This window comes from Cygnus olor, chromosome 26, assembly GCF_009769625.2.
Source record: "Cygnus olor isolate bCygOlo1 chromosome 26, bCygOlo1.pri.v2, whole genome shotgun sequence".
Lineage (NCBI taxonomy): Eukaryota > Metazoa > Chordata > Aves > Anseriformes > Anatidae > Cygnus > Cygnus olor.
Window position 1 is genome coordinate 967,494 of NC_049194.1, and position 22,512 is coordinate 990,005.

At 68.5% G+C, this 22,512-nt stretch overlaps 5 protein-coding genes across 8 annotated transcripts; 1 reads left to right on the plus strand and 4 right to left on the minus strand.

Moving 5' to 3' along the window:
- Positions 1 to 96: 96 nt before the first annotated feature.
- Positions 97 to 2,042, minus strand: C26H19orf25 (chromosome 26 C19orf25 homolog). Of its 2 annotated transcripts, none has more exons than XM_040537718.1 (3): positions 2,000 to 2,042; positions 1,192 to 1,366; positions 97 to 1,095 (listed from the first exon to the last, which is right to left on the minus strand). In XM_040537718.1, exons 2-3 carry the CDS (start codon positions 1,349 to 1,351, stop codon positions 917 to 919), a joined length of 339 nt encoding a protein of 112 aa, XP_040393652.1. In that variant the 5' UTR covers positions 1,352 to 1,366; positions 2,000 to 2,042; the 3' UTR covers positions 97 to 916. The 2 variants fall into 2 exon arrangements, with proteins under 2 accessions (XP_040393652.1, XP_040393650.1); XM_040537716.1 differs by having other exon boundaries at positions 1,973 to 2,015.
- An 88-nt stretch (positions 2,043 to 2,130) lies between these two features.
- On the minus strand, positions 2,131 to 6,908 carry REEP6 (receptor accessory protein 6). Its single transcript, XM_040537723.1, has 5 exons — positions 6,714 to 6,908; positions 4,019 to 4,112; positions 3,631 to 3,769; positions 3,199 to 3,367; positions 2,131 to 2,351 (listed from the first exon to the last, which is right to left on the minus strand). The coding sequence occupies exons 1-5, from the start codon at positions 6,826 to 6,828 to the stop codon at positions 2,305 to 2,307; spliced, it is 564 nt and encodes a 187-aa protein (XP_040393657.1). The 5' UTR covers positions 6,829 to 6,908; the 3' UTR covers positions 2,131 to 2,304.
- A 23-nt stretch (positions 6,909 to 6,931) lies between these two features.
- Positions 6,932 to 13,907, plus strand: PCSK4 (proprotein convertase subtilisin/kexin type 4). Of its 2 annotated transcripts, XM_040537719.1 has the most exons (15): positions 6,932 to 7,140; positions 7,848 to 7,952; positions 8,108 to 8,203; positions 8,369 to 8,497; positions 9,150 to 9,226; positions 9,356 to 9,444; positions 10,071 to 10,243; positions 10,406 to 10,618; positions 10,838 to 10,938; positions 11,268 to 11,371; positions 11,487 to 11,604; positions 11,814 to 11,993; positions 12,271 to 12,395; positions 12,707 to 12,826; positions 12,924 to 13,903. In XM_040537719.1, exons 1-15 carry the CDS (start codon positions 6,955 to 6,957, stop codon positions 13,277 to 13,279), a joined length of 2,172 nt encoding a protein of 723 aa, XP_040393653.1. In that variant the 5' UTR covers positions 6,932 to 6,954; the 3' UTR covers positions 13,280 to 13,903. The 2 variants fall into 2 exon arrangements, with proteins under 2 accessions (XP_040393653.1, XP_040393654.1); XM_040537720.1 differs by lacking the exon at positions 11,814 to 11,993 and having other exon boundaries at positions 12,924 to 13,907.
- On the minus strand, positions 13,001 to 16,191 carry LOC121060178 (CTD small phosphatase-like protein 2-A). 2 transcript variants are annotated; one of them, XM_040537721.1, is made up of 8 exons: positions 15,675 to 16,191; positions 15,530 to 15,605; positions 15,367 to 15,459; positions 15,109 to 15,171; positions 14,914 to 14,993; positions 14,708 to 14,834; positions 14,520 to 14,615; positions 13,001 to 14,440 (listed from the first exon to the last, which is right to left on the minus strand). In XM_040537721.1, exons 1-8 carry the CDS (start codon positions 16,076 to 16,078, stop codon positions 14,378 to 14,380), a joined length of 1,002 nt encoding a protein of 333 aa, XP_040393655.1. In that variant the 5' UTR covers positions 16,079 to 16,191; the 3' UTR covers positions 13,001 to 14,377. The 2 variants fall into 2 exon arrangements, with proteins under 2 accessions (XP_040393655.1, XP_040393656.1); XM_040537722.1 differs by lacking the exon at positions 15,109 to 15,171.
- Positions 16,192 to 16,889: 698 nt separating this feature from the next.
- On the minus strand, positions 16,890 to 21,794 carry ADAMTSL5 (ADAMTS like 5). The gene is made up of 12 exons (XM_040537724.1): positions 21,589 to 21,794; positions 20,365 to 20,434; positions 20,123 to 20,283; positions 19,730 to 19,790; positions 19,542 to 19,650; positions 19,294 to 19,421; positions 19,081 to 19,204; positions 18,568 to 18,651; positions 18,031 to 18,194; positions 17,722 to 17,947; positions 17,435 to 17,506; positions 16,890 to 17,337 (listed from the first exon to the last, which is right to left on the minus strand). Exons 1-12 carry the CDS (start codon positions 21,654 to 21,656, stop codon positions 17,024 to 17,026), a joined length of 1,581 nt encoding a protein of 526 aa, XP_040393658.1. The 5' UTR covers positions 21,657 to 21,794; the 3' UTR covers positions 16,890 to 17,023.
- Positions 21,795 to 22,512: the final 718 nt, after the last annotated feature.

Consider the following 22,512-nt stretch of genomic DNA (forward strand, 5'->3'; position numbering starts at 1 on the left):
CGGGGTGCCGGCACCCCTGCTGCCACCCTGCCCCAGCAGCCCCGTCCCCATCCCTGCCTTTCAGCCGAGCCAAGGAAGCCCCATCCACAGCTTTCCCAGAAGGGCTTTTAATGAGAATTTTTCCCGATTTGTGATCACCGCAGCCCCAGGCGCACCCGGCGCAGCGCGGCACCCCGCTCCCACCACCGCACCCACCCTTACTTGCAGCCTAAAACCACCCCAAGGGTGCACAGCCGGACCCCGACCCGCAGCCCCCGGCTCCCCCCTCAGCTCGTGGCCTTCGGGGCAGCCCCAGCTCGGGCCAGGCTCCTCAGCAGCCTCTCGAAGAAGAACTCGGTGTGGTACTCGAGCTGGTTGAGGTGCTGCAGGAAGAGGGGGACCTCGTCCCTCCTCACCCCCACGCACACCGGGATCACCCTGGTGCCGCTGCGCTGGATGCCGTGCTGCAGGCTCCACTCGGAAACGCGCTGGCACCACGGGTCCCCCAGGGCCTCGGCGGAGAGGAGGAGGATGGCCACGCGGCTGGCGCAGATGGCCTCGGCGGCGCTCTGCACGGCGCACGTCCCGGCCACGCGGTCCTGGTGCTCGGCGTAGCCCTGGAAGCCCTGCGCCCTCAGGTACTCCGCGATGCTGGAGGCGACGCGGTCGTCCGTGGGGCAGTACCAGATGGAGAAGTCGTAGGTGAAGCCGCAGCGTGCCGACATGCTCAGGGGGGGCCGTGGGCTGGCTCCCCCCGCCGGGCTCGGAGCCCACGGTGCCGCCGGCCGCTCCCCGGGGAAAGGTCAGGCGCCGAGTCCTCCCGGAACCAAGCGCCGCCGGTGCCGTGGGGGCACCCCAAAGCGCTCGGGGGCGTCCCGGGGGGGGCCGGCGAACACCCCCGGGATGCTCAGACTCGCCTCCTCCTCCCCGGGCGGCCTCAGAAGGCTTTCTGCCTCGTCTCGGCCATGTCCCGCTCCAGCGCCGCACCCGCCCGCCGCAGCTCCTCGCACTTCTCCGCCAGCTGCCCGCGGGCCTCCCGCAGCCGCCGGTTCATCTCCACGTAGCCGCGGCTCTGCCGGTACAGGCGCTCCCGCTCCTCCGCCGCGGCCTCCTGCCCTGCGGGGCCGTGGGGTCGGCTCAGCGGGGAGGGGGGGGACGCAGGGGTCCCCGGTGCCCGTCCCGCTGCCCCCAGCCCCCCCGGGGGGCTCTCACCTGGCGTGGGGCCGTCGTGGTCGCCGGTGGCCCGGGGGGGCTCCGCGGGCAGCAGGAGGACGGGGTCGGCCGGGCGCGTGCCCCCCACGTCGGCCAGCACCTGCTCGATGGTGGGCGGCTCGGGGCGCGTGGGCAGCACCCGCTTGGCCTTGGAGCTCATGGCGGGGGGGTGGGCCTGGGGGGGGGCGGGTTGTGAAGGGGCTGATGGCAGGACAGATGGACACTGCCCACCCCAGGACAGACGGACACCCCACCCTGCCCCTGGACGGATGGACACTGCCCACCCCAGGACAGACGCCCCTCCTTGTCCCCTGCCTCGAGACAGACAGACACCCCTCCCTGCCCTAGGACAGACGGACACAGATTGGTGCCCTCCCCTCCTGGCCCCCCCCCCAGACAGACAGACAGACGGACCCCCTCTCCCCCCCCGTCAGACAGACAGCCCTGACCCCCCCGGACAGACGGACAGACAGACAGTCCCAGCAGAGCTGCCCCGGGTCAGTTTGAGCACCCCCCCCCCCCCGACAGACAGACAGACAGACACAGACCCCTCTGGAGGGACACACGGACACCCCCACCCCCACCGACAGACCGACTCTGTCCCCCCGGACAGACAGACGGCCCCCTTCCCCCCCCCCCCCGGACGGACGGACCCACTCGCTCCTCCGGGGCGGAGGCCACCCGCCCCCTCCCCTCCCCACAGACGGACAGACGGACCCCCCCCGCCCCAGGACAGACGGACAGACCCCTCCTTCCCCGCCCCCCCCCCCCCCGCGCTCACCCCGCGCCCTCCTCGCGGCCGCCGTACCGCCACGCCGCGCCCCTCCCCCCATCCGGCCACGCCCCCCGTGACGTCATCACCCAGGCCCCTCCCCCCAACGGAGCCGCGGCGCCCCCCCCCGGCGGCGCACGGAGCAGGCGGCTGGGGGGGGGCGGGGGGTGGTTTATTGGGGGGGCGGGGGAGGAACGGGGGACACCGGGGGGAGGGGGCCGGGCTGGTGGTGTCCTGGTGCTACCCCAGAGCCCTCCCAGTATCATCCCAGTGCCCTCCCAGTATCATCCCAGTATCATCCCGGTGCCATCCCAGTGTGGTTCCAGCGCGGTCCCGGTGCCTCAGTCGCTCTTCGCGTCCCGCGCCAGCTTCACGGCTGCCCTGGAGGCTGCGGGGCAGAACCGGGGCCGGGTGAGGGCCACGAGAGCCCCGGGGAGCCGCAGCCCCGGGGGGGGCGCTGAGCCCGGCCGCTGCTCCCCGGGGGGGTTTCGTGTGGGGGGCTGCAAGCAGGGGGGACGTGTGCTACGGGACGGCCCCCGGGGGGCTTCAAGCAGGGACATGAGCTATAGGACGGCTCCACGGGGGCTGCGGGGAGGGGGACATGTGCTACGGGACGGCTCCGGGGGGGGCTCCAAGCAGGGACGTGTGCGTGTGCTACGGGATGGTCCCCTGGGGGGCTTCGTGCGGGGACATGTGCTATGGGATGCCCCCCCCGAGGGGCTTCTAGCAGGGACATGCGCTATGGGACGGCTCCACGGGGGCTGCACCCGCTCTACGTGGGGTCAGGGGCGGTTGTGTGCGACCCCCCCCCCGCTGATTTCTGCAAGAGCAGGAGCTCGGCACAGCCGGCACCGGGGGGTCACCGGGGAGGCGGGCGGAGGGGGGCGGGGGTCGCGCAGAACGGCGCCCCGTGCGTCGGCGGGAGCCGCGGGCGTTACGTACGGACAGGCTGAGCTGCGGGGCCACCTCGGCCGCCAGCCGGGCTCTGCTGCTGAGCAGCGTCTGCAGGACTGGACCGGGAGGCGCAGAGAGAAGAGAGAGGGTTTACGGGGCTGGGCTGGTGGCGGGGGACGGGGGCTGCGGGGGCGCAGCCTGCTCCTTGTGCTGGGGTGGGTTCCCGGTGGGAAGGCAGAGCTGCCCGAGGCCCCTCGGGGCGAGGAGCTGCCCCGGGAAGGGGCAGGAACAGGGGGGAGGACGGGGTGGGGGGGGGGACGGGGACGCCCGGCCCGCGCTACCTTCTCGGGTGACGGTGGAGGCCGCATCCAGCGCCTTGGTGCTGAGGTCGCCGAGCACGGAGTCCACCGCCTGGTGGTGCTTGAGGAAGCAGGGCCGGATGACGTTGTGGTACAGCACCTGCGAGCCGTTCCAGGACACGGGGGCCATGCACCACACCAGGAACAGGCACTGCGGGGGGAGAGACGCTGCAGGGCTGGGGACGGGAGGGCGAGGCAGCCGCTGGGGTGCTCCGGTCCCATCCTGCCCAAGATTGGAGCTCCCGGAGGCCCCAGGAGCTCGGCTGAGCTGTGCCACCGACTCTCCCGAGCAGGACAGTGCCAGCTCGGTTACGTGGCCCTGCCAGCAGGCGCGCACGATCCCTGCAAGCTCAGCCATCGGGTGAGGGGACTCCGGTAACCACAGCCCCCTTGCTCCCCCCACGAAGCCGTTACCTTCCCGACGTAGTAGAAGGGGAACCAGTAGAGGAAGGTGTCGGAGAAGAACTCGGCCACGCTGAAGACGCCGTACACCACCCAGTACGTCAGCCACGTGGTGTCGTCCTCCTTGCTGGAGCTCTCGATGGCTTTGATGCTGCGGGTGGCAGGGGACGGGTCACTGCTTCTGCAGGCTCGCAGCCAGGGCGGGCACGGCCCCCAGACCCCGCAGCACGCCTGCCCCAAGAGCTGGGTGCTGCTGGCTCACGCTGGGACCTTGCCAGGCCCTGGTGTTTTCGGGACCACGCTCTCGGGAGCTTCCGACTCACAGCGAGCACCCGGGGCTGCCCGTTCACCAGGGAGACCCCCAGCCAAGGGCAGGGAACGCTGTGAACACGGTACTTACGAGACATACGCGGGGTAGACGAAGCCGATGAGGTTGCAGAGCAGCGAGGCGCCGTAGCCGAAGGCCAGGTAGAGCCCCAGGAACGCCACGGAGCCTGCGGGGGCAGAAAGGAGAGATGGGGATTTGTGGAGGGGCAGCTGAGGGAAGCCACAGCGTGGGGCTTGCACCGTTTGCTCCGGTCACCATTTGTCCTCTCCCTGGCCTGGGGGGGACGGTCCCACGGCAAGCACACGGCACTTTGAGTCCACAGCCACTTTGAGTCCACCTCGAGCCAGCCTGCCCGAAGGAAAGGAGTGACCCAAGCCCCGGCGCTCATCCCAACCTGCCTCCCTGCAGCTCTCTGCACGTGCTTGCGCTGAACGCGTTGGGAACTCAGCCCCCCGAGAAACGGCAATCCAGTCCCGCTTCCCCGTCATTAAATTAAATCGTTAAATTAAACACAAGCGAAAGCTTTGCCTGCTTGGCACCTCCCCTGCCCCAGACACTGGCAGAGGCTGGACCAGAGGAGCCAGGGAAGCACCCTTGGGACCCGCAGAGCCCGTGTCAAGGGCATTTTGTGTCACCCCAGCGGGGTCCCTGCTCCTCGCCTGCTTACAACGCTCCATCGGTGTAAGCGCCTTACCCTGCAGCAGGCAGAAAGCCGGGACTTAACGTCTGTGGCAGCGAATTAGGGGAGAGGGGCACGGAGGACGGATCACCTCCGAGCTGCTCACGGCAGCGTTTCTGCACCGCGCGGGCACCCCGGGGTGCTGGGGCTCTGCAAGCAGGGGGGCAGGAGCAGCACCCCCACGGCAGCGGTGGCAGCTCCCCGCACGCAGAACTAACAGGCAGGTTCGGGCAGCTCTGGGTTTCGTTCCCTAAAGAGCCTTAGGATGGATTTCACAGGCTAAGTTTAGCCCCCGGAGGGATTTACGTAACGGCAAGGCACAAAGGGGAGGCTCGGCTTGCACAGAGGAGCCTTGTGTGTCAGGGGGCAGGGAGGGACGGGCCCGGGGCGCGAATCCCACAGTGCGAGCAGAGAATTAGGAAAAAATCAGGCAGAGGAAGGGGTTCTCTCTCCCCTGCGGATCCGGACAAGGATCCACCACATGGAGCTGCCCACAGGCACCCATCCTGTGCCCGAGAGCCCCCCAGAGCCCCAGCCCCATCTCCCAGGGGAGACGTCGGAGGTTCCTAAAGCCTCATTTTTCGCAGCACTGAAAAGAGAGCGAGGCTTTGCCACGCAGCTTGGCAGAGAGGAGCCTTCCCCAACCACGGGCACGAGCAGCTGGTGTGTCCGTCCCGGATAGCGGGCGCGGTGCCTCGGCGAGGGGACACCGTCCTCCTCCGAGGTGACTTCCACCCGGCTGAAGGCACCGCAGCGGCCGCGCTGCCCAGAGCAAGCACTGGGCTCGTACCGGTTCAAAAGGTGCTGAGCTGCCCCTGACGGGTTCAAACACAAATTAGGGACCGCTGCAGAGCCGGGGAAGGCGAGAAAGAAATCCGAAATTTGTTGTTTGGCACCAGCTTCGCCTTTCAAGACTTCAGAGCTCTCTGCAGGAGCCAAGTCCCCCCTCTTTCCCTGACACCCCAAAAACCCCCCGCGTGCCGCCGCAGCCCCGGCAGCGTTTTGCTCGGAGGGCTCCTGGTGTCCTTCCCAACACGTGCCGGCTCCCACATCCGTTCCCGAAGGAAGAAAGCAGACAAAAACGAGCTGTACAGCCAAGAGGCGGGGGGGAAGCGCACGGCGGGGTAACCCAGACCCCCCCGCCCCCCCCCCCCCCCCGGAAGGTTTCGCACTGAAATATGAAATATTTGCAGCCATAAGCCATAAAGCGGCAGAAAGCTCCACGTGGCCAAGGCCAGGGGCACAGCCACGCCGGGGGCGATAGGCGGGGGGGTCAAGCGGGGCCGAGGAGCCGTTCCCGGGGGAGATATCTCTGGTTTCTCATTAATGAGCAAACAGCATCTGGTTAACGAGCAGACCTCTGCCCTCCTGCCGGGGGGGGGGGGGGGGGGGAGGACAGGTCCCTGCTGTAGCTTGGCTTCCCCGGGGGGGTTACAGGGGACACGGCGTGTTTAAGGGGGACCTTGTGCCAGCAGCGGGGACCGAAGACGAGGACGATGGTGCTGACACCCCCCAAAAACAAAAACACCCCCAAACACCTCCCTGATCCCCCCCCCAGACCCTCCCCAGCCCTGCAGGACCCCCGGACAGGGCGGTCAAAATCCCCCAGGAGCAGGGCACAGAGAGGGGGGCACGGGGCTGGGGGGGGGGGGGGCACCCAAAATTGGGGGGGACACCCAAAACTGGGGGGGACACACAAAAAGCGGAGGGACACCCAAGAATGAGGAGGGTCACCCAAAAATCGGGGGGGGCACCCAAGATTGAGGGGGGTCACCCAAAAATCGGGGGGGCACCCAAGATTGAGGGGGGACACACAAAAATCGGGGGGGTACCCAAGATTAAGGGGGGGGGCACAAAAATCGGGGGAAGACCCAAAAATCGGGGTGAGACCCCAAAATCGGAGGGGAGGGGGGGGGCTGCAGGGAAGGACGGGGAGGGGGGGGGGCAGCACAGCCCGGCAGCAGGGCCTTGAGGAGCTGAGGGGTCCCTGTGGGTCCGGGAAGCCCCCGTGGGGCTGGGGGTCCCGGGGGAACCGGGGGGATCCCGGGGGAACCGGGGGGCGCAGGGGGGGGGGGGTCCCGGTCGCACCTGAGGCCAGGTAGAGCCGCCGGACTCCGGTGCGGGCCTCCAGGCGGCCCAGGAGGTCTGCGAGCGGCCCGGGGCGGTCGAGGAGGCGCTGGAGGCGCTGCAGCACCGTGCCCATGGCTGCGGGCCCCGCTCCCCGCTGCCCGGTGCCGGCCCCGGGGCCCAAAGCGGCGGCGGCGGCGGAGCGGGGCGGGGCGGGGCGGGCAGGTGGCGCCGCCGTCGCCATGGCAACGCCCGCTCGGCCATGGCGGCGAGGCCGGGCCCGGGCCCGGGCCTGGGGCTGGTGCTGGGGTTGGGGCTGGGGCTGGGGTCGCTGCTGGCCGCCGCCGAGCCCCGCGTCTACCTGGGCAGCTGGGCCGTGAGGGTGGCGGCCGGGCCCCGGGAGGCCGCCAGGCTGGCTCGCCGCCATGGGCTGCTCTGCCTCGGCCAGGTGGGGCTGCGGGGTGCGGGAGCCCCGGTCCCCGCAGCCCCCGGCTCGTCCCCAGTGCAACGGCACCGGTGTGGCGGTGGAGGTGTTACCACCGGTGTGGTGGCAGAGGCAGGGGCTCGGTTAGGGCGGTTTTAAGCTGCCTGCGGTGGGCTGACATGGGGACGGGAATGCGAGGAGGAAAGCAGCGCGATAGGGCTGCGTGGGTGCTGGTGGGAGTGCATGGGTACCTATGGGGATGTACAGGAACCTATAGGGCTGTACGGGTACTGGTAGAAGAGCACAGGCACCTATGGGGATGTACAGGAACCTATAGGGCTGTACGGGTACCTGTAGGGCTGCACGGGTACTGGTAGAAGAGCACAGGCACCTATGGGGATGTACAGGAACCTATAGGGCTGTATGGGTACCTGTAGGGCTGCACGGGTACTGATAGAAATGCACAGATACCTTTAGGGCTGCACAAGAACCTGTAGGGCTGTGCAGGTACCTGTAGGGCTGCACAGGTACCGACGGCCTCTACACCACAGGTAAGGGAGCCCAAAGGCGCGCACAGCCCCAGCCTGCACAGCACCCCTCTCTTAACAGCACCCCTGCCATACACTCAGCTGCATCCTCCCTGTTTCTGCAGCCCGGGCAGGGCTGGCACGCACATCCCCAGCCCAGCAGCCCGCTCCAAATGTTCTCACGGCAGCTTTTTGCGCCTGCAGGTGCTGGAGGGAGAGCCCTACTACCACTTCAGGCACCGCGGCACCAGGCAGAAGTCCTTAAGCAGGCACTGGGGCTGGAACCAGCGCCTGAACAGGGAGCCAAAGGTAGAGGGGGGCTGCTGGGCTGCCTGGGGGCACCACCGACACATCCCAGTTCGTGCACTGCTCTTGGATGCGGCCGTACCAGCACCACCCTGAGCTGCGAGGGGAGCGCGTGTGGCCGTGCCCATCTGGGGCTGACAACGCTGCCTCCCCCCCAGGTTCTCTGGTTTGAGCAGCAAACAGCAAAGAGGCGCGTGAAGAGAAGCGTCAGCGTGGTGCCGACAGATCCCTGGTTCCCTAAGCAGTGGTACATGGTGAGGTTTTGCCTCTCTCTCACCTAATCCCGATACTCTTAAGCAAAGCACCTGCCCTGCGCAGAAACAGGACTAATACTGGGGGTGATGAGACAGCAGGAGAGTCCCTGAAGGACATTCACAGCCTGCGCGGGCCTGGTTGATCAATCCTAATCCGTTTTCCAGAACAACGACATCAACCCTGATCTAAACGTCCTCGCTGCCTGGAGCAAAGGCTACACCGGGCTGGGGGTTGTGCTGTCCATCCTGGATGATGGCATTGAGAAGGATCATCCCGACCTGTCCGCCAACTACGTAACTACAGCTCCCCCGGGGCAAAGCAGCAAGGGTTTGGGGAAGCTCAGGGTGTTGTCTGCAGGGGTGGGAGGGAGCTGGCACCTTTCTCCAGCCCGTGGGACCCCGCAGGGGGAATTCAGCCTCTCCGTGGCTGGATCAAAAGCCTTGGTGTCTCCACAATGAATTCTTACATCAAGGAAATGTTAGAACGCGTACGTGCTCAAGCCCCCAAAATAGTCAGATGTAATTACAGCAAGCTGCAAAGCAAGTAAAGCTTGTAAGCCCTCACACGCTGGGAGAGCAAAGAGAAAAGAACAGGTGATTCGTAATCAGCTATTGTTCATAACACCACGGTTTCGGTGCCCTGTGGTTCCTCCTGCCCAGCTCCACTGCAGGTGAGACTCACCCGTGGCATGCCAGGGGACTCCAAGCTGTTTTCTCGCTGCCTGTGAACGCACACTGAAGCAGTCCAGTGATGCACAAAGTTACCCTCTTTTAGTGAAATCCCGTTCCCAACAGGTTCAGGAGAAGCCAAAACAGTTGCTGGGTGTGTGGGGGCTTCCTTGATGCTCTGGGCTGGGTAACCCTCATGGCCCAAAAACGCCAGGCATTTGCTCTGAGCTGGCACAGCCACATTTTGCATGAGGCTTTCTCACACTTTTTGCAATAGGATCCCCTCGCGAGTTACGACTTCAACAGCAATGACCCCGACCCCCAGCCCAGGTACAATGCCTGGGACGAGAACCGGTGAGTTTTCTCCACCGGCTGCCCGAGGAAATCGTTTCTCGTGCTGGGAATTTTACATCTCCCAGGGCTGAGCCTACGCCAGCCCCTCGGCTCCTCACCGAGGATGGCTCGTGCTGCGACTGCCCCCAGGCACGGGACGCGCTGCGCAGGAGAGGTGGCAGCCGTAGCCAACAACCAGATCTGCGGCGCGGGCATCGCGTACAACGCAAAAGTTGGAGGTGAGCAGCTCCTGCTGGTGCTGCGCCATGCAGGAGGGGATCACGAGCCAGCTCACGCACCCAGGAGGAGCGTGAGCCTCACAGCCTGCTGTCCTTGGGCTGACACCGACGTCACTGCCATCCAAATTCTGCAGAACCAGGAAGGCTGTGGGACCTGGGGCTTTCTGAGGGATCGGTTGCTTGCAGCAGCGCTTTGGGCATTATCAGTGATCCCCTGGATAATGTTTCCCAGCTGTAAGAGCCCCGAGGGCTTCCTGCAGTGGCTGGGCTGCACTGAGGGGAGCCGAGGGCTCGTGCAGCACTAGAGGGTGCTGCGGATTTGCAGCAAGGCCAGCAGCAATGCAGGGCTCTTCCTCCACATGTCCTGAGGCTTAATGCCCTGCACGAAGCTCTGCTGGGCAGCACCAACCACACGCTGGCTCGGTTCCCTGCAGAAGCAACTGCACCAAATGGGGTTAAAAGCTGGGAGAACTTGCTGGGCTTAACAAGGAGCTCTGGGTCATGCTCAGACCCCCCAGGAGCCTGATGCCGTGGGGCAGGGTTAGGTGCAAGGTGCCCGAGGGAACCCAAGAGCGGGGCTGGGGGTCAGCCAGAACCCGCTGAGCCCTCGCTGCTGGGCCATGCAGGCGTGCGGATGCTGGACGGTCCCATCATGGACATCGTGGAGGCTCAGTCCCTCGGCCTGCGCCCGCAGCACATCCACATCTACAGCGCCAGCTGGGGCCCCATGGACGACGGGCGGACCGTGGACGGGCCGGGCGTGCTGGCTGCGGAAGCTTTCTACAGAGGGGTGACAAAAGTAAGCGCAGCGTTGACCTTGGGATCCTCGGGGGTGCTGGATCCGGAGCAGAGCTGCTGCCTGCAGGGGTCTGGGTCCTCATGGGGGTGCAGGAAAGCTCCAGGCTGGATGGGATACGTGCAAGGAGCCCTGCTCAGCCCCCTCTGCCTCTCCCTCTGCCAGGGGCGCGGGGGCCTTGGCTCCATCTTCATCTGGGCCTCGGGCAACGGCGGCATCAACTACGACAACTGCAACTGCGACGGGTACACCAACAGCATCTACACCCTGACGGTGGGCAGCGTCTTGGCCAGCGGCCAGCGGCCCTGGTACAGCGAAGCCTGCTCCTCCACCCTCACCACCACCTACAGCAGCAGCACCAGGAGCGAGGTGCAGATCGTGAGTGCCCCCCCGGCAAGGCGCCGGGTGCCACGGCTCGTCTGAGCCTGCCTTGCACCTGGGGAGGGAGAGGGAGCCTTTATTTGAGTGCCTGCCTTGAAGGCATGGAGGGACCAGGAGAGCAGAGCCTGCGGGAGCGTTTATTGGGGTTACCCCACTCCGGCCAGCCCTGCCCTCTGCTCCAGCAGCACGGTGCCAGGAGCCCCCTGTCCCCCCCAGGTGACCACCGACCTGCGCCACCGCTGCACCAACAAGCACGCGGGCACCTCCGCCTCGGCCCCGCTGGCTGCAGGAATGGTCGCCCTCGCTCTGGAGGCCAAGTAGGTGCTGGGGTGGCCACGGGGCTGTTCCGAGGGTGTCCCCTGGGAGTGCCAGGTGCTCGCCAGGACTCTGTGGGGACAAAGAAGAGGGACTTTGCTCTGCTAGCAGGGTGGTTTGGGGTGCAGAGCTGAGGTCTCCTTGGGCTGTGGGACAGCCTCTTCTCCCGGGGCACTGGAGGAGAAGGGTCAGGGACAGGAGATGTTGCTCCCATTTAAGCAATTAAGGTTTTGGGGAGGAGCTTGGGCCAGGCCAGCTAACTTTCCCAAATCTCACCCTCAAAAGCTAACCCAGAGCAGAGACCTCTGCCCCAAAGTCCTCTTGCTTCCAGCCCGGCGCTGAGCTGGCGGGACGTGCAACACCTCGTGGTCAGGGCCTCCAAACCTGCCCACCTGCAGGCAGAAGACTGGGCTGCGAACGGGGTCGGACGCGAGGGTGAGCTCGTGGCTCAGGCGCTGCCTGCCCTGCACGCTGCTCGCCCCGGGCTGGCCCCGTTCCCTCACAGAGCAGCTCACGAACCCTCTTCTCTCGGCTGGCCTCTGCTTCGCAGTGAGCCACCACTACGGCTACGGGCTGCTGGACGCTGGGCTGCTGGTGGAGCTGGCCAAGGCATGGACAGGGACTCGGCCCCAGAGGAGGTGCTCGGTCAGAGCTCTTCGCGCCCCCCGGTAAGGAACAGGGTCCCCTGGGTCTGACCACATGCGGGCTCGTGCAGGAGCTTTCTTGGAGCAAAGCTGTGCTGTGCCACGTGCAGGAACAGGCATTGCTCCCAAGAATTGGCTTCTGTCACTGCAGGGCTGTGTTTAGAGGTCATGGTGGAGGAAAGGATGCCCATGGAGTGGGAAGAGACGCCCTTACCCTGTCTTGTACCTGGCAGGAACATCGGCTCCAAGCTCACCGTCTCCGTAGATGCCGCCTCCTGCTCAGGGAGAACCAAGCGCATCCGCTCGCTGGAGCACGTCCAGGTCCAGCTCTCCCTGAGCTACAGCCGCAGGGGGGACCTGGTGCTTGCCCTGACCAGCCCCATGGGGACCACGTCCACGCTGGTGACCGTGCGGTGAGGGTGCTCTGCAGGGAGCACTTCCTGATGGGAACGCTGCAGTGCAGAGACTTAGCAGCTTCTGGGGATCTCCTCTCACAGTCTCTTCTGGGGCCAGAAGACGTCCCCACACTGCAATAGCTCCTTCTGGCACCCACGGGGATCGGGCTCAGCATGCCTAGGGCATGCCCCATGTCTTGGCAATGCCCCATTACACCAAAACCAGGGTGACGGAGAGCCCCTTTGGTCTGCAGCCTCCTTCCAGCCTCTCACTTGTGGCTCTCCTCTCCCCCAGCCCGTACGACACCAGCCAGCAGGGCTACAAGGACTGGACCTTCATGTCCACGCACTTCTGGGATGAGGACCCCAATGGGACCTGGACGTTGCTGCTAGAGAACAAGGGCGATGCCTATAACACAGGTGGGCCCCAGGGGATGAACCGCATTCACCAGTGTCACCCAGTGCCCCATTGTTCTCCCTCTTTGATTAGCACCTGGCTGGCCTCCTCCTCTCCCTGCTCCCTCCTAGACACAGGATCTGGCCAGAGCCCTCTCTGCAGGGCCACATATCCTCATAGTTTGAAGGTCTCCCTGCACAGCACAGAGCCTGGAGGAGAGCACTGCTTTCCCCAGATCTTCCAGCCCCACGCCCACCGCTTTGCGCACCCCAAATCCTGGAGGGTGGGAACACGCAGCCCCCGTCCAGCATCACGTCCTCTCCTCCTGCCCCAGGCGTGCTGAGCAGCTTCATCCTGCACCTGCACGGCACAGACGAGGACATGATGGCCAGGCGCTTCGCAGCCTCCCCCGTGGACAAGTGCCTCAAGTGGGATGCGCAGGGGGCGTGCGAAGGTGAGCGCGGCCCTCACCACATCTTTGGGCAGGAGGGGACAGTGCCCCCGGCTCCTGGCGGCCCCATGCCCCAGCTCATGGCCCCATCCCTTCACAGAGTGCAGCAGCTCATTCTACGCCTACCAGCAGCTGTGCCTGCCCTACTGCCCGCCGCGTTCCTACGGCCGGACCCAGGGAGCCGCCTCCACGAACGCAGCCCGGGTCTGCGCCAGCTGCCACCCCTCCTGCTACACGTGCCAGGGCGCCTCGGCCAACAACTGCACCGCCTGCCCCCCTGCCCGCATCTTCAACGGGCTCTCCCACTCCTGCCCCCCTCTGCTGGGTTTCTCCCCCGAGGATGGGCAGCACGGGGACCTCCTCCCAGTCCTCCTGATCTGCGGGAGCCTGATCCTCTTGGCCATCGTCTGTGGCACGTACCGCAAGGTCATGCACGCTGGCTGGCTCTACAGGTAGCACCTGCTGGCCCTGGGCTGGAGGGATGGAAGGACACCAGCCCGGGACAGAGCTGTCCTTGCCCCCCTTTCTGAATAAAGGTTTTGTTGCCCTTCTGGGCTGCCCTTTCTGAAGGTTGACTTCACTTGCCGGCAGCTGTGTGCTGACCCCGCTCCGTATCCAGCTCCGTGCATGGGTACGGACGCAGTGGTGGCTTCCCCCCCCGCCTGGCTTGTCCCCTGCATCCCCTGGGGATTTGCACGGCGCTGGGGACCCAGCGCCCTGGCTGGCTGCTGCGAGGGAGCTATTTCCAGCTGGGCCGGGCTGCGTGGCCAAGCACGGAGCCCCGCGCCCTTTCCCAGGCGCAGAGGAGGAGGAGGAGGAGGAGATGTGACTTCCCTCCAAACAGCTGCGCCCGAGTAAACACGTCCAGCGCCTCCAGCGCTGGCTGAGCCGCGAGCCCACGCAGATTTTGGCAGGGAAGAGGGAGCTGGACTGGGAGCCGCCGCTCCGTGGTGCTGGCACAGCAGGGCCCTGCTTGTCAGCAGCCTTCAGAAACGTGCCCGGGGCTGGCTGCTGCACCCCGTGGTCGCCCCACGCTGCGGAGGCGAAGGCCCTCGGCCCTCGCTGCCCCACCAGGGCCGGCAGCAGCACGGCAGCAGCTGCGCCCTGGCACGCAGCGCGGCACTGGGCAGGGCTGGGGCGGACGCGGGGAGCGCTGCCAGCTGGGGCCCTCCCAAGGGCATCGCTGCTGCGTGGGGCTCGGCCACCGAATGGCAGCAGCGGGGCCGCTGCGGGCAGCCCTGCCCAGGGCACGGACCCGAACCCGTGTGGCATCGCGGGGTGGCAGCGGGCTGAGCCACCCATCCCCGGGCTCAGCGTGTTTGCACAGCTGAGGCGGACTTGGGAGGCAACGAAGAGAGCAAGACCTTTGTCCAAGCACGTAATCATCCGCGAAAGCACCCCGTGGCAGGACATTACAGAGCTCTGGGCAACGGCCAAGCGCTGCTCGCGCTGCAGCAAGGCTTCCCCACAGCAGCGCTGGCCCCCCAAGCCAGGGTCCCTCCCGGGGGGGGGGGGGGCGGTTTCCCCATCCCGCTCCCCTCCTCGTGGGCTGTCCTAGTCCTCGGCGGGCAGCCTGTAGCGTGGGAGCTGCTGCTGCGCCTCGGTGCGCACGTCGTCCTAGGGGAGAGACGGGGATGGGGAGGTCTGTGCCCCAAAGCTCGCACCACCCCATCCCGGACCCCAGCCCCGTCCTCACCGCCCGGCAGAGCTGTCCCAGCAGCGGGACGAGGCGCAGCAGCTCCTCGTCCCCAGGGTCCCCAAACCACCTCGGCACCGGGATCCAGTTGGCGGCCTGGGGAGAGAGGGCGAGTGCTGGCCACGGGGCAGCCGTCACGGCCACGGGGCAAGTGAACCCCCCAACACGAGAGCCAGCGCTGCCGGTACCTGGGAGGGGAAGCCCTGGATGGTGTGGTCCAGGGCCACCGTCTTGGCCAGGTCCCTGCCCAGCAGGGACAGATCCTTCCAGTAGCAGCCGTGGGCACAGAGGCAGTCCCGCTGGGAGAGGCAGCGCCTGCAGGGGGACGCAAAACCCATGGGGAGCAGCCCCGGCCACAGGAGTGCCCCCAGCAGGGTTTCTGTAAGGCCATCACCTGATCAGCTTCTTTTTGGGGTCCAGCACATCCAGGATCTTCTCAGCGTAGTCCTGCTTCGCTGTTGTGAAGATGAAGATCTGGGGAGAGCAGATGAAAGCCCCTGCACAAGCTGCCTGAGCCCTCCCCACCCTGGTGCAGCAGCACCCCGCCTGGCTCCATGCAGACCCCTGGGGAATTTGGGGCTCCAGGTACCTCGTAGGTCTTGGAAAGGCTCTCGAGGAACTGCTGCACGTGGGGACGCAGCTGCACGTGGACCTGCAAGGGAACAGCGTCTGCAGGCAGCCCCCGGCACCCAAGTCCTGACACCCAGCTCCCTGCTAAGAGCAGCGCCCCAGGGGACCCCGGCCACCCTCTCCCCTGGGATTTCAGCCCCTGGGGCTACAAGGGGAGGACGCGGGACCCAAACCCCCAAACCCCCTGTGGTCCCCACCCCAGCGCAAGGACGCCCACCTTATAAGCATCGCCCTGGAAGGAGGTGGTGAAGGAGGCCACGGCACCTGGCAGCCGCCCGGCGAGCACGGAGGAGCAGACCAGGGTCCCCTCCTGCGGGACAGGAGGCAGCGTCAGGCCCAGCCCCAGCACCGTGACCCCCCCCCCAGACCCCCCAGCTCACCAGCTCCAGGACCAGGGTGTGCTCCGGGGTGCTGCGGGTCCTGCGGGGGCCGGGCGTAGGGGGCGCGGGGAGCGGCCTGGCTGAAGGAAGGCAGAGCTCGGGCACTGCAGGGGGGGGCCACAGAGACCCCCCCAAACATACTCACAGGCTGGGGACAGCGGGGTCCTGGCACTCATCCGCAGGGAGCCCCGAGAAGTAGGCTCCCTTGTAGCAGGGCTGCGACGGGGGGCTCTGGGGGGCTCCCAGCACTGCAGCCCAGGGCTGCCCCCCTCCCCACGCAGGGACTACCCCACGATGGAGGGGCTCACCCCTTTCCCCTGGGCAGAGGGAAGGGGACGGCAGGCTGCCACGCTCCCCACAGAACCGCAGCCTGGTCAGCTGCCGCCTCCCAGGGGTCAAAGGCTCCGGGGGGGGACCCGGAACATGCTTGCCCCCATCCCCTCCTCTCTGCCGGCTCTTGGCCTGCCGGCGAGCCCGGGGTTTGGTGGCCGAGAGCCCCAGGTCCCCGCTGCTCTCCCTGCGGGGCCTCTTTGCCCGTGGGGTGGCCATCCCCAGGACGGACAGACAGACGGGGGGGGGGGGGAACCTTCAGGGTGCCCAAAGCTGCCAGCGCAGAGCCCCAGGCACTGATTAATGCTTGGGGGCACCCCAAGGACAAAACAGCCCCCACCCAGGGATCTAGGTGGGATGGGGCACTTTTATAGGGCACCTTTCTGCCCCCAATCACCCCAGCGTGCCCCTGCCCACGGTCGGAGCACCTGGCACCACTCAGGCTGTACTGGGACCAGCTGGGAGAGCCCAGCCCTGCCCCAGTCCCCCCCCAGCTCAGCTCTGGCTCTCGGCCATCAACCAGTGCCCCACTGGGGAGCCCCCAGCTTTTTTGGGAGAGCTCCAAACGCCCCCTGGGGCACACGGCACGGCGCAGGGGGTGGCTGAGCCTACGGTGCCCCCACCCCATCCCCGCACGGGCCCCGCGGGGCGCAGCCAGCCCCGGGTTGGGTTACGGCCGGGGAAGGACCCGCGCGCCTCCAACGGAAGAGAGATAAGCGGCAGGTCCCCGGCCTCGAGAGGCACAGGCTGGCGGGATTCCATCGCGGGGACGGGGACAGGATGGGGACAGGGATGGGGACAGGGATGGGGACTTGTTGCTCCTGGGGCTCAGCACGGGGACACGGATGGCACCCCGGGGTGGGGAGCGCAAGGGACACCCCCTCTGCTTCTAGCCAGGAAAGGGATACACGGCACCTGGGGGATATATAGGTTTATTTTCTGCAAAAAAAAAAAAAAATAAATTATCACCCTCCTCCTCCCCCCCCCTGCAGCCAAATCACCCCTGAGGACAGCGAGGTGCCCAGCACGGGGCTCCGGGTGGCGCTGGCCCCTCCATGGCCTCGCAAAGGGCCGCAGAGGACCCGCTGCGTGGCAGGAGGGGTCCCGGCCCCCCCGTGGCCCCCGGGGTCCCGCTGCCACCCCCTGGGTGATGGGGCCGGGGGCTCAGGGCGGCCGGGGCTGCGCGCAGTGCCGCGCTGCCTCCCGCACCAGCCGGTCCTCGCGGGGCGACCACGGGCGCGCGTAGCCGTCGCGCTGCAGCAGGATGCGGTTCAGCGTGTGCTCGTAGTTGACGTGGCGCCGCGCCATCAGCAGGTACTCGCGGCCCTCCAGGAGTGGGGGGCAGCCGCAGGTGTCGGGCACCCACACGTACTCGCGCGGCACCAGCGGGAAGCGGTGCCGGTACGGCGTCTTCACCTGCACCTCGTAGCGCGTCTCCTGCCCCACCGAGCGCCGCGCCAGGATCCGGGCTTGGAAGACTGCAGGGCCGGCGTGGGGCGGCCTCAGCTGGGCACGACCCCTGGCATCGCCCCCCCCCCCCCCCCAGCCCGTCCGGACCCCCCCCCCGGTGCTCACCGAAGTCGCTCTGGCAGAAGTGCCGGATGCGCTGGGAGCGTCCCTTGGGCGGCCGGCACCTCCCGCATCGCCCTGCGGTGGTAAAACTGCAGCAGCTTAGTGGGGAGAGGGGACGTGGCACCCCCAAACCTCCCCCTTCAATGGTGGGGGGGCCTTGTCCCATAAGGAGAGAGGGAGAACACCAAGCTCTGGACATTCAGCCCCCCCCCCAGGCTCCCCAGGTCCCTCCCCACAGCAGCGCCCATGGCTGCAGGAGGGCACGGGGGACCCCGGGGGGGTGCAGGCACCTGCGGCAGCCCCGCTGCGGCCAGGGGGGTTTCTCGGTGGCAGCGGCTCTGTGGTGTGGCCCTGGGTCCTGGGGGGCGGTGTGGGGGCCGGGGGCTCTGCAGGCGGGGGGCTGCCGGCCCCCCGGGGCTGGGGCTGCCGCAGGGGGCTGGTGTCACCGGGCTGGGGGTGCCCACGGGGCAGCCAGAACTCGTACTCGATGCCGGGGTTGGGCTCCTGCAGCAGGACCTGCGCGAGGCAGGGGCAGAGCTCAGGGGACCGGCGGGGCTGGGGACGGCTGCCTGCAGCCCCACGTCACCCCTGGGGTTCACCAGCACGTGGAGATCCTCGTCCGTGGGCCCTGCCGCCTCCAGGCTCTCGGTGCCGTCGGGGGTCCGGGCGTAGAGCAGCCGGGTGCCGGCCGCCTCGTACGGCCCCGGCCAGGCGATGGACCAGTCCCCGTTGAGCACGTAGCGCCCGTCGCTTGTCATCAGGGCTGCAGGAAGGAGCGTGTCCAGGAGCCGAGCACGGCCCTGGGACCCCCCCACACTGGGCCGGGCAGGGTGGGGGCTGCCCGGGTGCTGGAGGCCCCCGGGAGGGCAGCGTGGGCCGGGGAGAAATCTGCTTTCATGTGAGGCTTGGCCTCGGTCCCGCGCTGGAGCCGAACCCTGATGTGCAAAATTCCCCAGGCCCCCAGGGAGCGGGGTCCCAGCTGCATCGGGGACGGGGTTCTGGGGACGGGGACCTGGTGCTGGTCCCATTGCACCGGCCCCACTCCAGCTCAGCCCTTCCCGAAACCCATGTCTGTGCCCCAGGCCTGTTCCCAGCACCAACTGGGACGGACTGGGAGGGGATGGGACGCGTCCTACCGAGGTAGTTGCGGCTCTTGTCTGTCACCCTGATGTTGGTGGCCCCAGCCGGGATCTTGGTCACATTCACGTACCCAAAATAACCTGGTGGCGGGCGGGGAGTCAGGGCAGAGCCCGGGCATGGCCGAGGGGACGTTGTGGGGATGGGGGTGTCAGGGCTGGGACCCCCACACGGGTGAACAACGGGGTGGTGGGAGGGGACTGGGCCCATTCGCTGGGACATGTGGGGCACCCTCATGGGTGTCATCGTCTCCACAGCCTGGCCAGGCACCCCATGGGCACTGGACGTGGACTAAGGGGTCCTGGGCGCACCCAGGGGCCCCCAAACACCCATGGGGACCCCACGGACCATAGGGACACCCCAGAGATCCCCCCAGATGTGACTGGGGAGAGCTGGAAATGGTCCTGGGGGACCCAGGCGATGCCTTGGGGACACAGACGGGACAGGGGGACAGGGGAGCCAAGAGCCAAAGCATTCACCCATGGAGGGGGCCGGGGCAATGGTTCATTCACCGGAGGGGGGCTCCGTGCCCTGGAAGAGCCGGTGCACCAAGAGGCACCCGTCCTGGCCGCCGCCGCACCGGCCGCAGGCGTGGGGCCGCGCACCCGAGCCCAGGATCCCGTCGCAGCCGACGCTCTGAGGAGCCGAGAGGCGGCGTCAGGGCAGGGTCCGGGGGTTCCGGGGGTCCCGGTGGTCCCGGGGGTCCCATCCCCTCGCACACCCACCAGGCAGCGCCCGCCGACGCACAGCTCCGGGGAGTCGGGGCCGCAGCGGGTGCCGTCCAGCACCCGGCCGAAGGTGTAGTAGAAATTGTGCCCCACGGCCAGGCAGTTGAGGTTGCAGGCGTTGGGGGCTGCCGGAGCCGGAAGGGAAGGAGGGGACACTGGTTTTGGGGGTGGCAGCAGCCCCCGGTCCCGGCTGCACCACGGCCGGGGCATCCCGGTGGTGCTGCGCCCGCTGCCCCAGGGCTCACCTCCGTAGAAGGGCACCCAGCGGTACCGGGCCTGCGTGCCCGGGATGGGCTTGTCATCGTAGAGGGAGCACTGCATGGCGCGGAAAGGCACCGAGCCACCGGGGCAGCCCTGCGGGAGCGGCAGGATGGAGCCCACGGGGCCAGGAGGACGGAGCCCGCGGGGTTGTGCCGTGCCGTGGCACGCTCACCTGGAGCTGGCAGAGCCGGTACTGCCGTGGGTCTCCCGTGCACGGCTCCTCTGTGGTGGATCTGCGGCCACAGCATCAGCAGGGCCGGGGCACAGCCACCCCGAGCAGCCCCGTGTCCCCTTTGGGGACGTTCTGCGGGGCCGCGATGCCGAGCCATGGCCTGGCCGGGAGCACAGCCGGGAGCAGGGACCGCGATGTCCCGCATGGGGCCGTCTGGGGACGACCAGAGCCAGCACCCGCCTGCCTTCCCCATCCCTCCCGCCCTACGACGAGGCTGAAACGGGGCCAGGGCCCCACGTGGGGACGGGAGCTGCAGGAGCACGCCTGGAAGCGGTGGCAGAGCTGCGCCCCGATGGCACCTGGGTGCGTGGGGACACCGCGGGGACCACTCACCGCAGGCACCTCCGGGCGCGGAAGGCGACGCCGTCCCCGCAGGAGCTGGAGCAGGCGCTCCAGGGTCCCCAGGGCCCCCAGGCACCTCGAGCCAGCTGCCGGCGAGGCCGAGCACGGGCAGGGGGCTCGGGGCCCCGCACCAGCACCTCCGGGGCTGAGCCCTGCGTGAAGGAAGGGGATATTTGGGGTCGGAGCTGGGGTGGCACGGTCGGACCAGCCTGGGGGTGCCCCCGCGCCCTCACCTGCGCGGTGCCGATGCCGCAGCCCAGGCTGAGCCAGGCCAGGAGCAGCACCCGCCACGGCCGCCGGAGCCTGCGGGAGCAGAGAGCCTGAGCCCCTCGCTCTGGGGGCCAGCAGCAGCGTGTGGGGTGCCCCACGTCCCGGCAGCGGGGCCACCGGTGCCACCGAGGGGGGCGGCCACCACCGTGCACCCCGTGGGGACCCCGAGGCGAGGGAGAAGGAGGCAGGAGGGAGTCAAGACGCAGCAGCCGGTGCAGGAGAGTCCCGGAGGCGCAGGGTGCGGTGCCTCCATCCCCTGAACGGCGCCGCCGAGGTGGGCGCAGCCGCGTGGGCGACGCCGTGCTCGGTACAGCACCGGGCTCGGCGCAGCCCCACGGCAGCCATGGGGCCGTGCCGTGCCCCCCGGCCCCACGCGGCCCCGCTGCCTGCCGGGGCTGGCGGCGGCAGGATGAGACCTGCGCCGCGGAGGCGGCGGCGGGGCCGTGACTCAGTGTCGCGCCCTGGGCAGGAGCCGCGGCGAGCGCCCGGATCCGGATCCGGCCCAGCGTGGGCAGGGCGAGGGGTACCGGGGGGCTGCCCCACGCCTCCCCCCCCCCCCAAAACGCCTGACCCCGAGCACCCCCAGTCCTGCCAGCTCCCCATAGCCCCACACCCCCCATAGCAGCCCCCAAGCGCCCCAGTTTCCCCAAGCACCCCGTGGCCCCGAACGACCCCATGGCCCCAAACCACCCCGTGGCCCCGAACCACCCCACAGGCTCAGGACCACCCCGTTGCCCCAGCGTGCCCAGCACAGGGGTGCGGGGGGCCCCAGCCCCGCAGCGGGGAAGGGGCCGTGTCTGGGAATCCCCCCGCCGAGCCGGTTTCCTCCTGCCGAGCTGCGCCCACGAGGACCGGGGGCCGCGAAGCTGCCGCGGGGGCACAAATCCCCTCCTGCCCCCCAAGCACCCACAGGGCTGGGAGCAGCACGGCGGGGTCCCCCAAGCCCCCAAATCTTTCAGCAGGGCTGGGGGGCGGCTCATGGCTCTGGGGGGGGTCGGAGCCCAGCGAGGGGCTGGTGATGCCGCGGGACCGGGTGGGCGCCACGTGCCTCAGTTTCCCCGGGGCAAAGCAGAGCTCTGGGTGCCCGTGGGGCAGCGGGGGGGTCCCACAGCCCTCCCCCCCCCCCCAGCCCCCCAAGCAGAGCAGGGAAGAGGCCACGAGGGGTGAAGCAGAACGCGGGGGCTTACCCAGCACCATGGGGTCCCCCGAGGTGGGCACGGGGTGCCAAGCCGCCCCGGCTCCCCGGCACGGCCATGCCTCGCCCTGCTCCGGCACCCAAGGGTGCCGGCGGCTCAGTCCCGGCCCGGTAGCCCCGCGGTGGGGCCGGGAGGGTGGGCAGCAGCGCGGGGCCCCCCCGGACGAGCGGGCATCGCGTGCGCAGCTCCCCGGGGCGGCCGGCCGGGGCTCCCCTCCCGCTCGCCTCCCGTCCCTCCCCGCCGCGTTATTAATATCCAGCCCCAAAGGTGCGCCCAGCCCTCCCCAATCTCACGCTTAACCCTTGGGGGCCCACGGCGCACGAGGCTGCCGCGGGGGGGGGGGGGGGGGGGAACGAGCTGGGGGGGCACCCAGGCTCGGTGGGGCTGCGGGGTGGGGGCGGACGTGACCCCGATCCTGAGCGCTGCGGGAGGCGACGCGGGGTCCGGTGCACGGCGGGGTTGGCGTGACCCGGGGGACGCGAGCGGGACACGTTCCCAGCACCCAGATGCCCCCCCCCCATAAACACCGAGACCCCAAGCCAGCAATCTGGGGGGGGGGGGGGGGGGGGGGGGCCGTGTCTCCCTGGGGCAAGGCGCCAGCAGCTCCCGTGCCGGGAAGGGGACCCGGCCGTCCTCGCAGGCACCGAAGGGGATGCGCACGGGGGAGCAGCCTCAGCCCCCACCCCCCATATGCAGCCGCAGCCGTGAGCTGAGCCCCCCCCCCAGCACGATGGCCCTTGGGTGGCCTTGTCCCCCCCGTCCCCCCCCTTCCAGGGTGACCCCTCTCGGGCTGCACAGCGCCGCGCGCACCGGCACGGCTCGGCACGCAGGGAGTTAAGGGCTGGGGATGTCCCTGGGGGGGCCACAGCTGCTGGCAGCCCCCGTGCTGGCTGCACGCCAGCCCCCCCCCCGACC

Bases quoted from the DNA above. Each gene is read 5' to 3' on its own strand.
- REEP6 (XM_040537723.1), bottom strand. From the start codon at position 6,828: ATGGGCACGGTGCTGCAGCGCCTCCAGCGCCTCCTCGACCGCCCCGGG. The intron at 3,770-4,018 runs GTAAGTACCGTG...TGCCACCCGCAG, and splicing joins GTCTACCCCGCGTATGTCTC to CATCAAAGCCATCGAGAGCT. The intron at 3,368-3,630 runs GTAACGGCTTCG...CTCCCCCCGCAG, and splicing joins CCTTCTACTACGTCGGGAAG to TGCCTGTTCCTGGTGTGGTG.
- C26H19orf25 (XM_040537718.1), bottom strand. From the start codon at position 1,351: ATGAGCTCCAAGGCCAAGCGGGTGCTGCCCACGCGCCCCGAGCCGCCC. The intron at 1,096-1,191 runs GTGAGAGCCCCC...ACGGCCCCGCAG, and splicing joins CCACGACGGCCCCACGCCAG to GGCAGGAGGCCGCGGCGGAG.
- LOC121060178 (XM_040537721.1), bottom strand. From the start codon at position 16,078: ATGGCCACCCCACGGGCAAAGAGGCCCCGCAGGGAGAGCAGCGGGGAC. The intron at 15,606-15,674 runs GTGAGTATGTTT...TCCTTCAGCCAG, and splicing joins GACCCCGCTGTCCCCAGCCT to GCCGCTCCCCGCGCCCCCTA. The intron at 14,835-14,913 runs GTGATGGCCTTA...GTCCCCCTGCAG, and splicing joins CCCAAAAAGAAGCTGATCAG to GCGCTGCCTCTCCCAGCGGG.
- ADAMTSL5 (XM_040537724.1), bottom strand. From the start codon at position 21,656: ATGGCCGTGCCGGGGAGCCGGGGCGGCTTGGCACCCCGTGCCCACCTC. The intron at 19,205-19,293 runs GTGGGTGTGCGA...TCGGCTCCTCAG, and splicing joins GCGTCGGCGGGCGCTGCCTG to AGCGTCGGCTGCGACGGGAT. The intron at 17,338-17,434 runs GTGAGCACCGGG...CCGGCCCTGCAG, and splicing joins CTTCTGCCAGAGCGACTTCG to TCTTCCAAGCCCGGATCCTG.
- PCSK4 (XM_040537719.1), top strand. From the start codon at position 6,955: ATGGCGGCGAGGCCGGGCCCGGGCCCGGGCCTGGGGCTGGTGCTGGGG. The intron at 9,445-10,070 runs GTGAGCAGCTCC...TGGGCCATGCAG, and splicing joins GTACAACGCAAAAGTTGGAG to GCGTGCGGATGCTGGACGGT. The intron at 11,994-12,270 runs GTGAGGGTGCTC...CCTCTCCCCCAG, and splicing joins TCCACGCTGGTGACCGTGCG to CCCGTACGACACCAGCCAGC.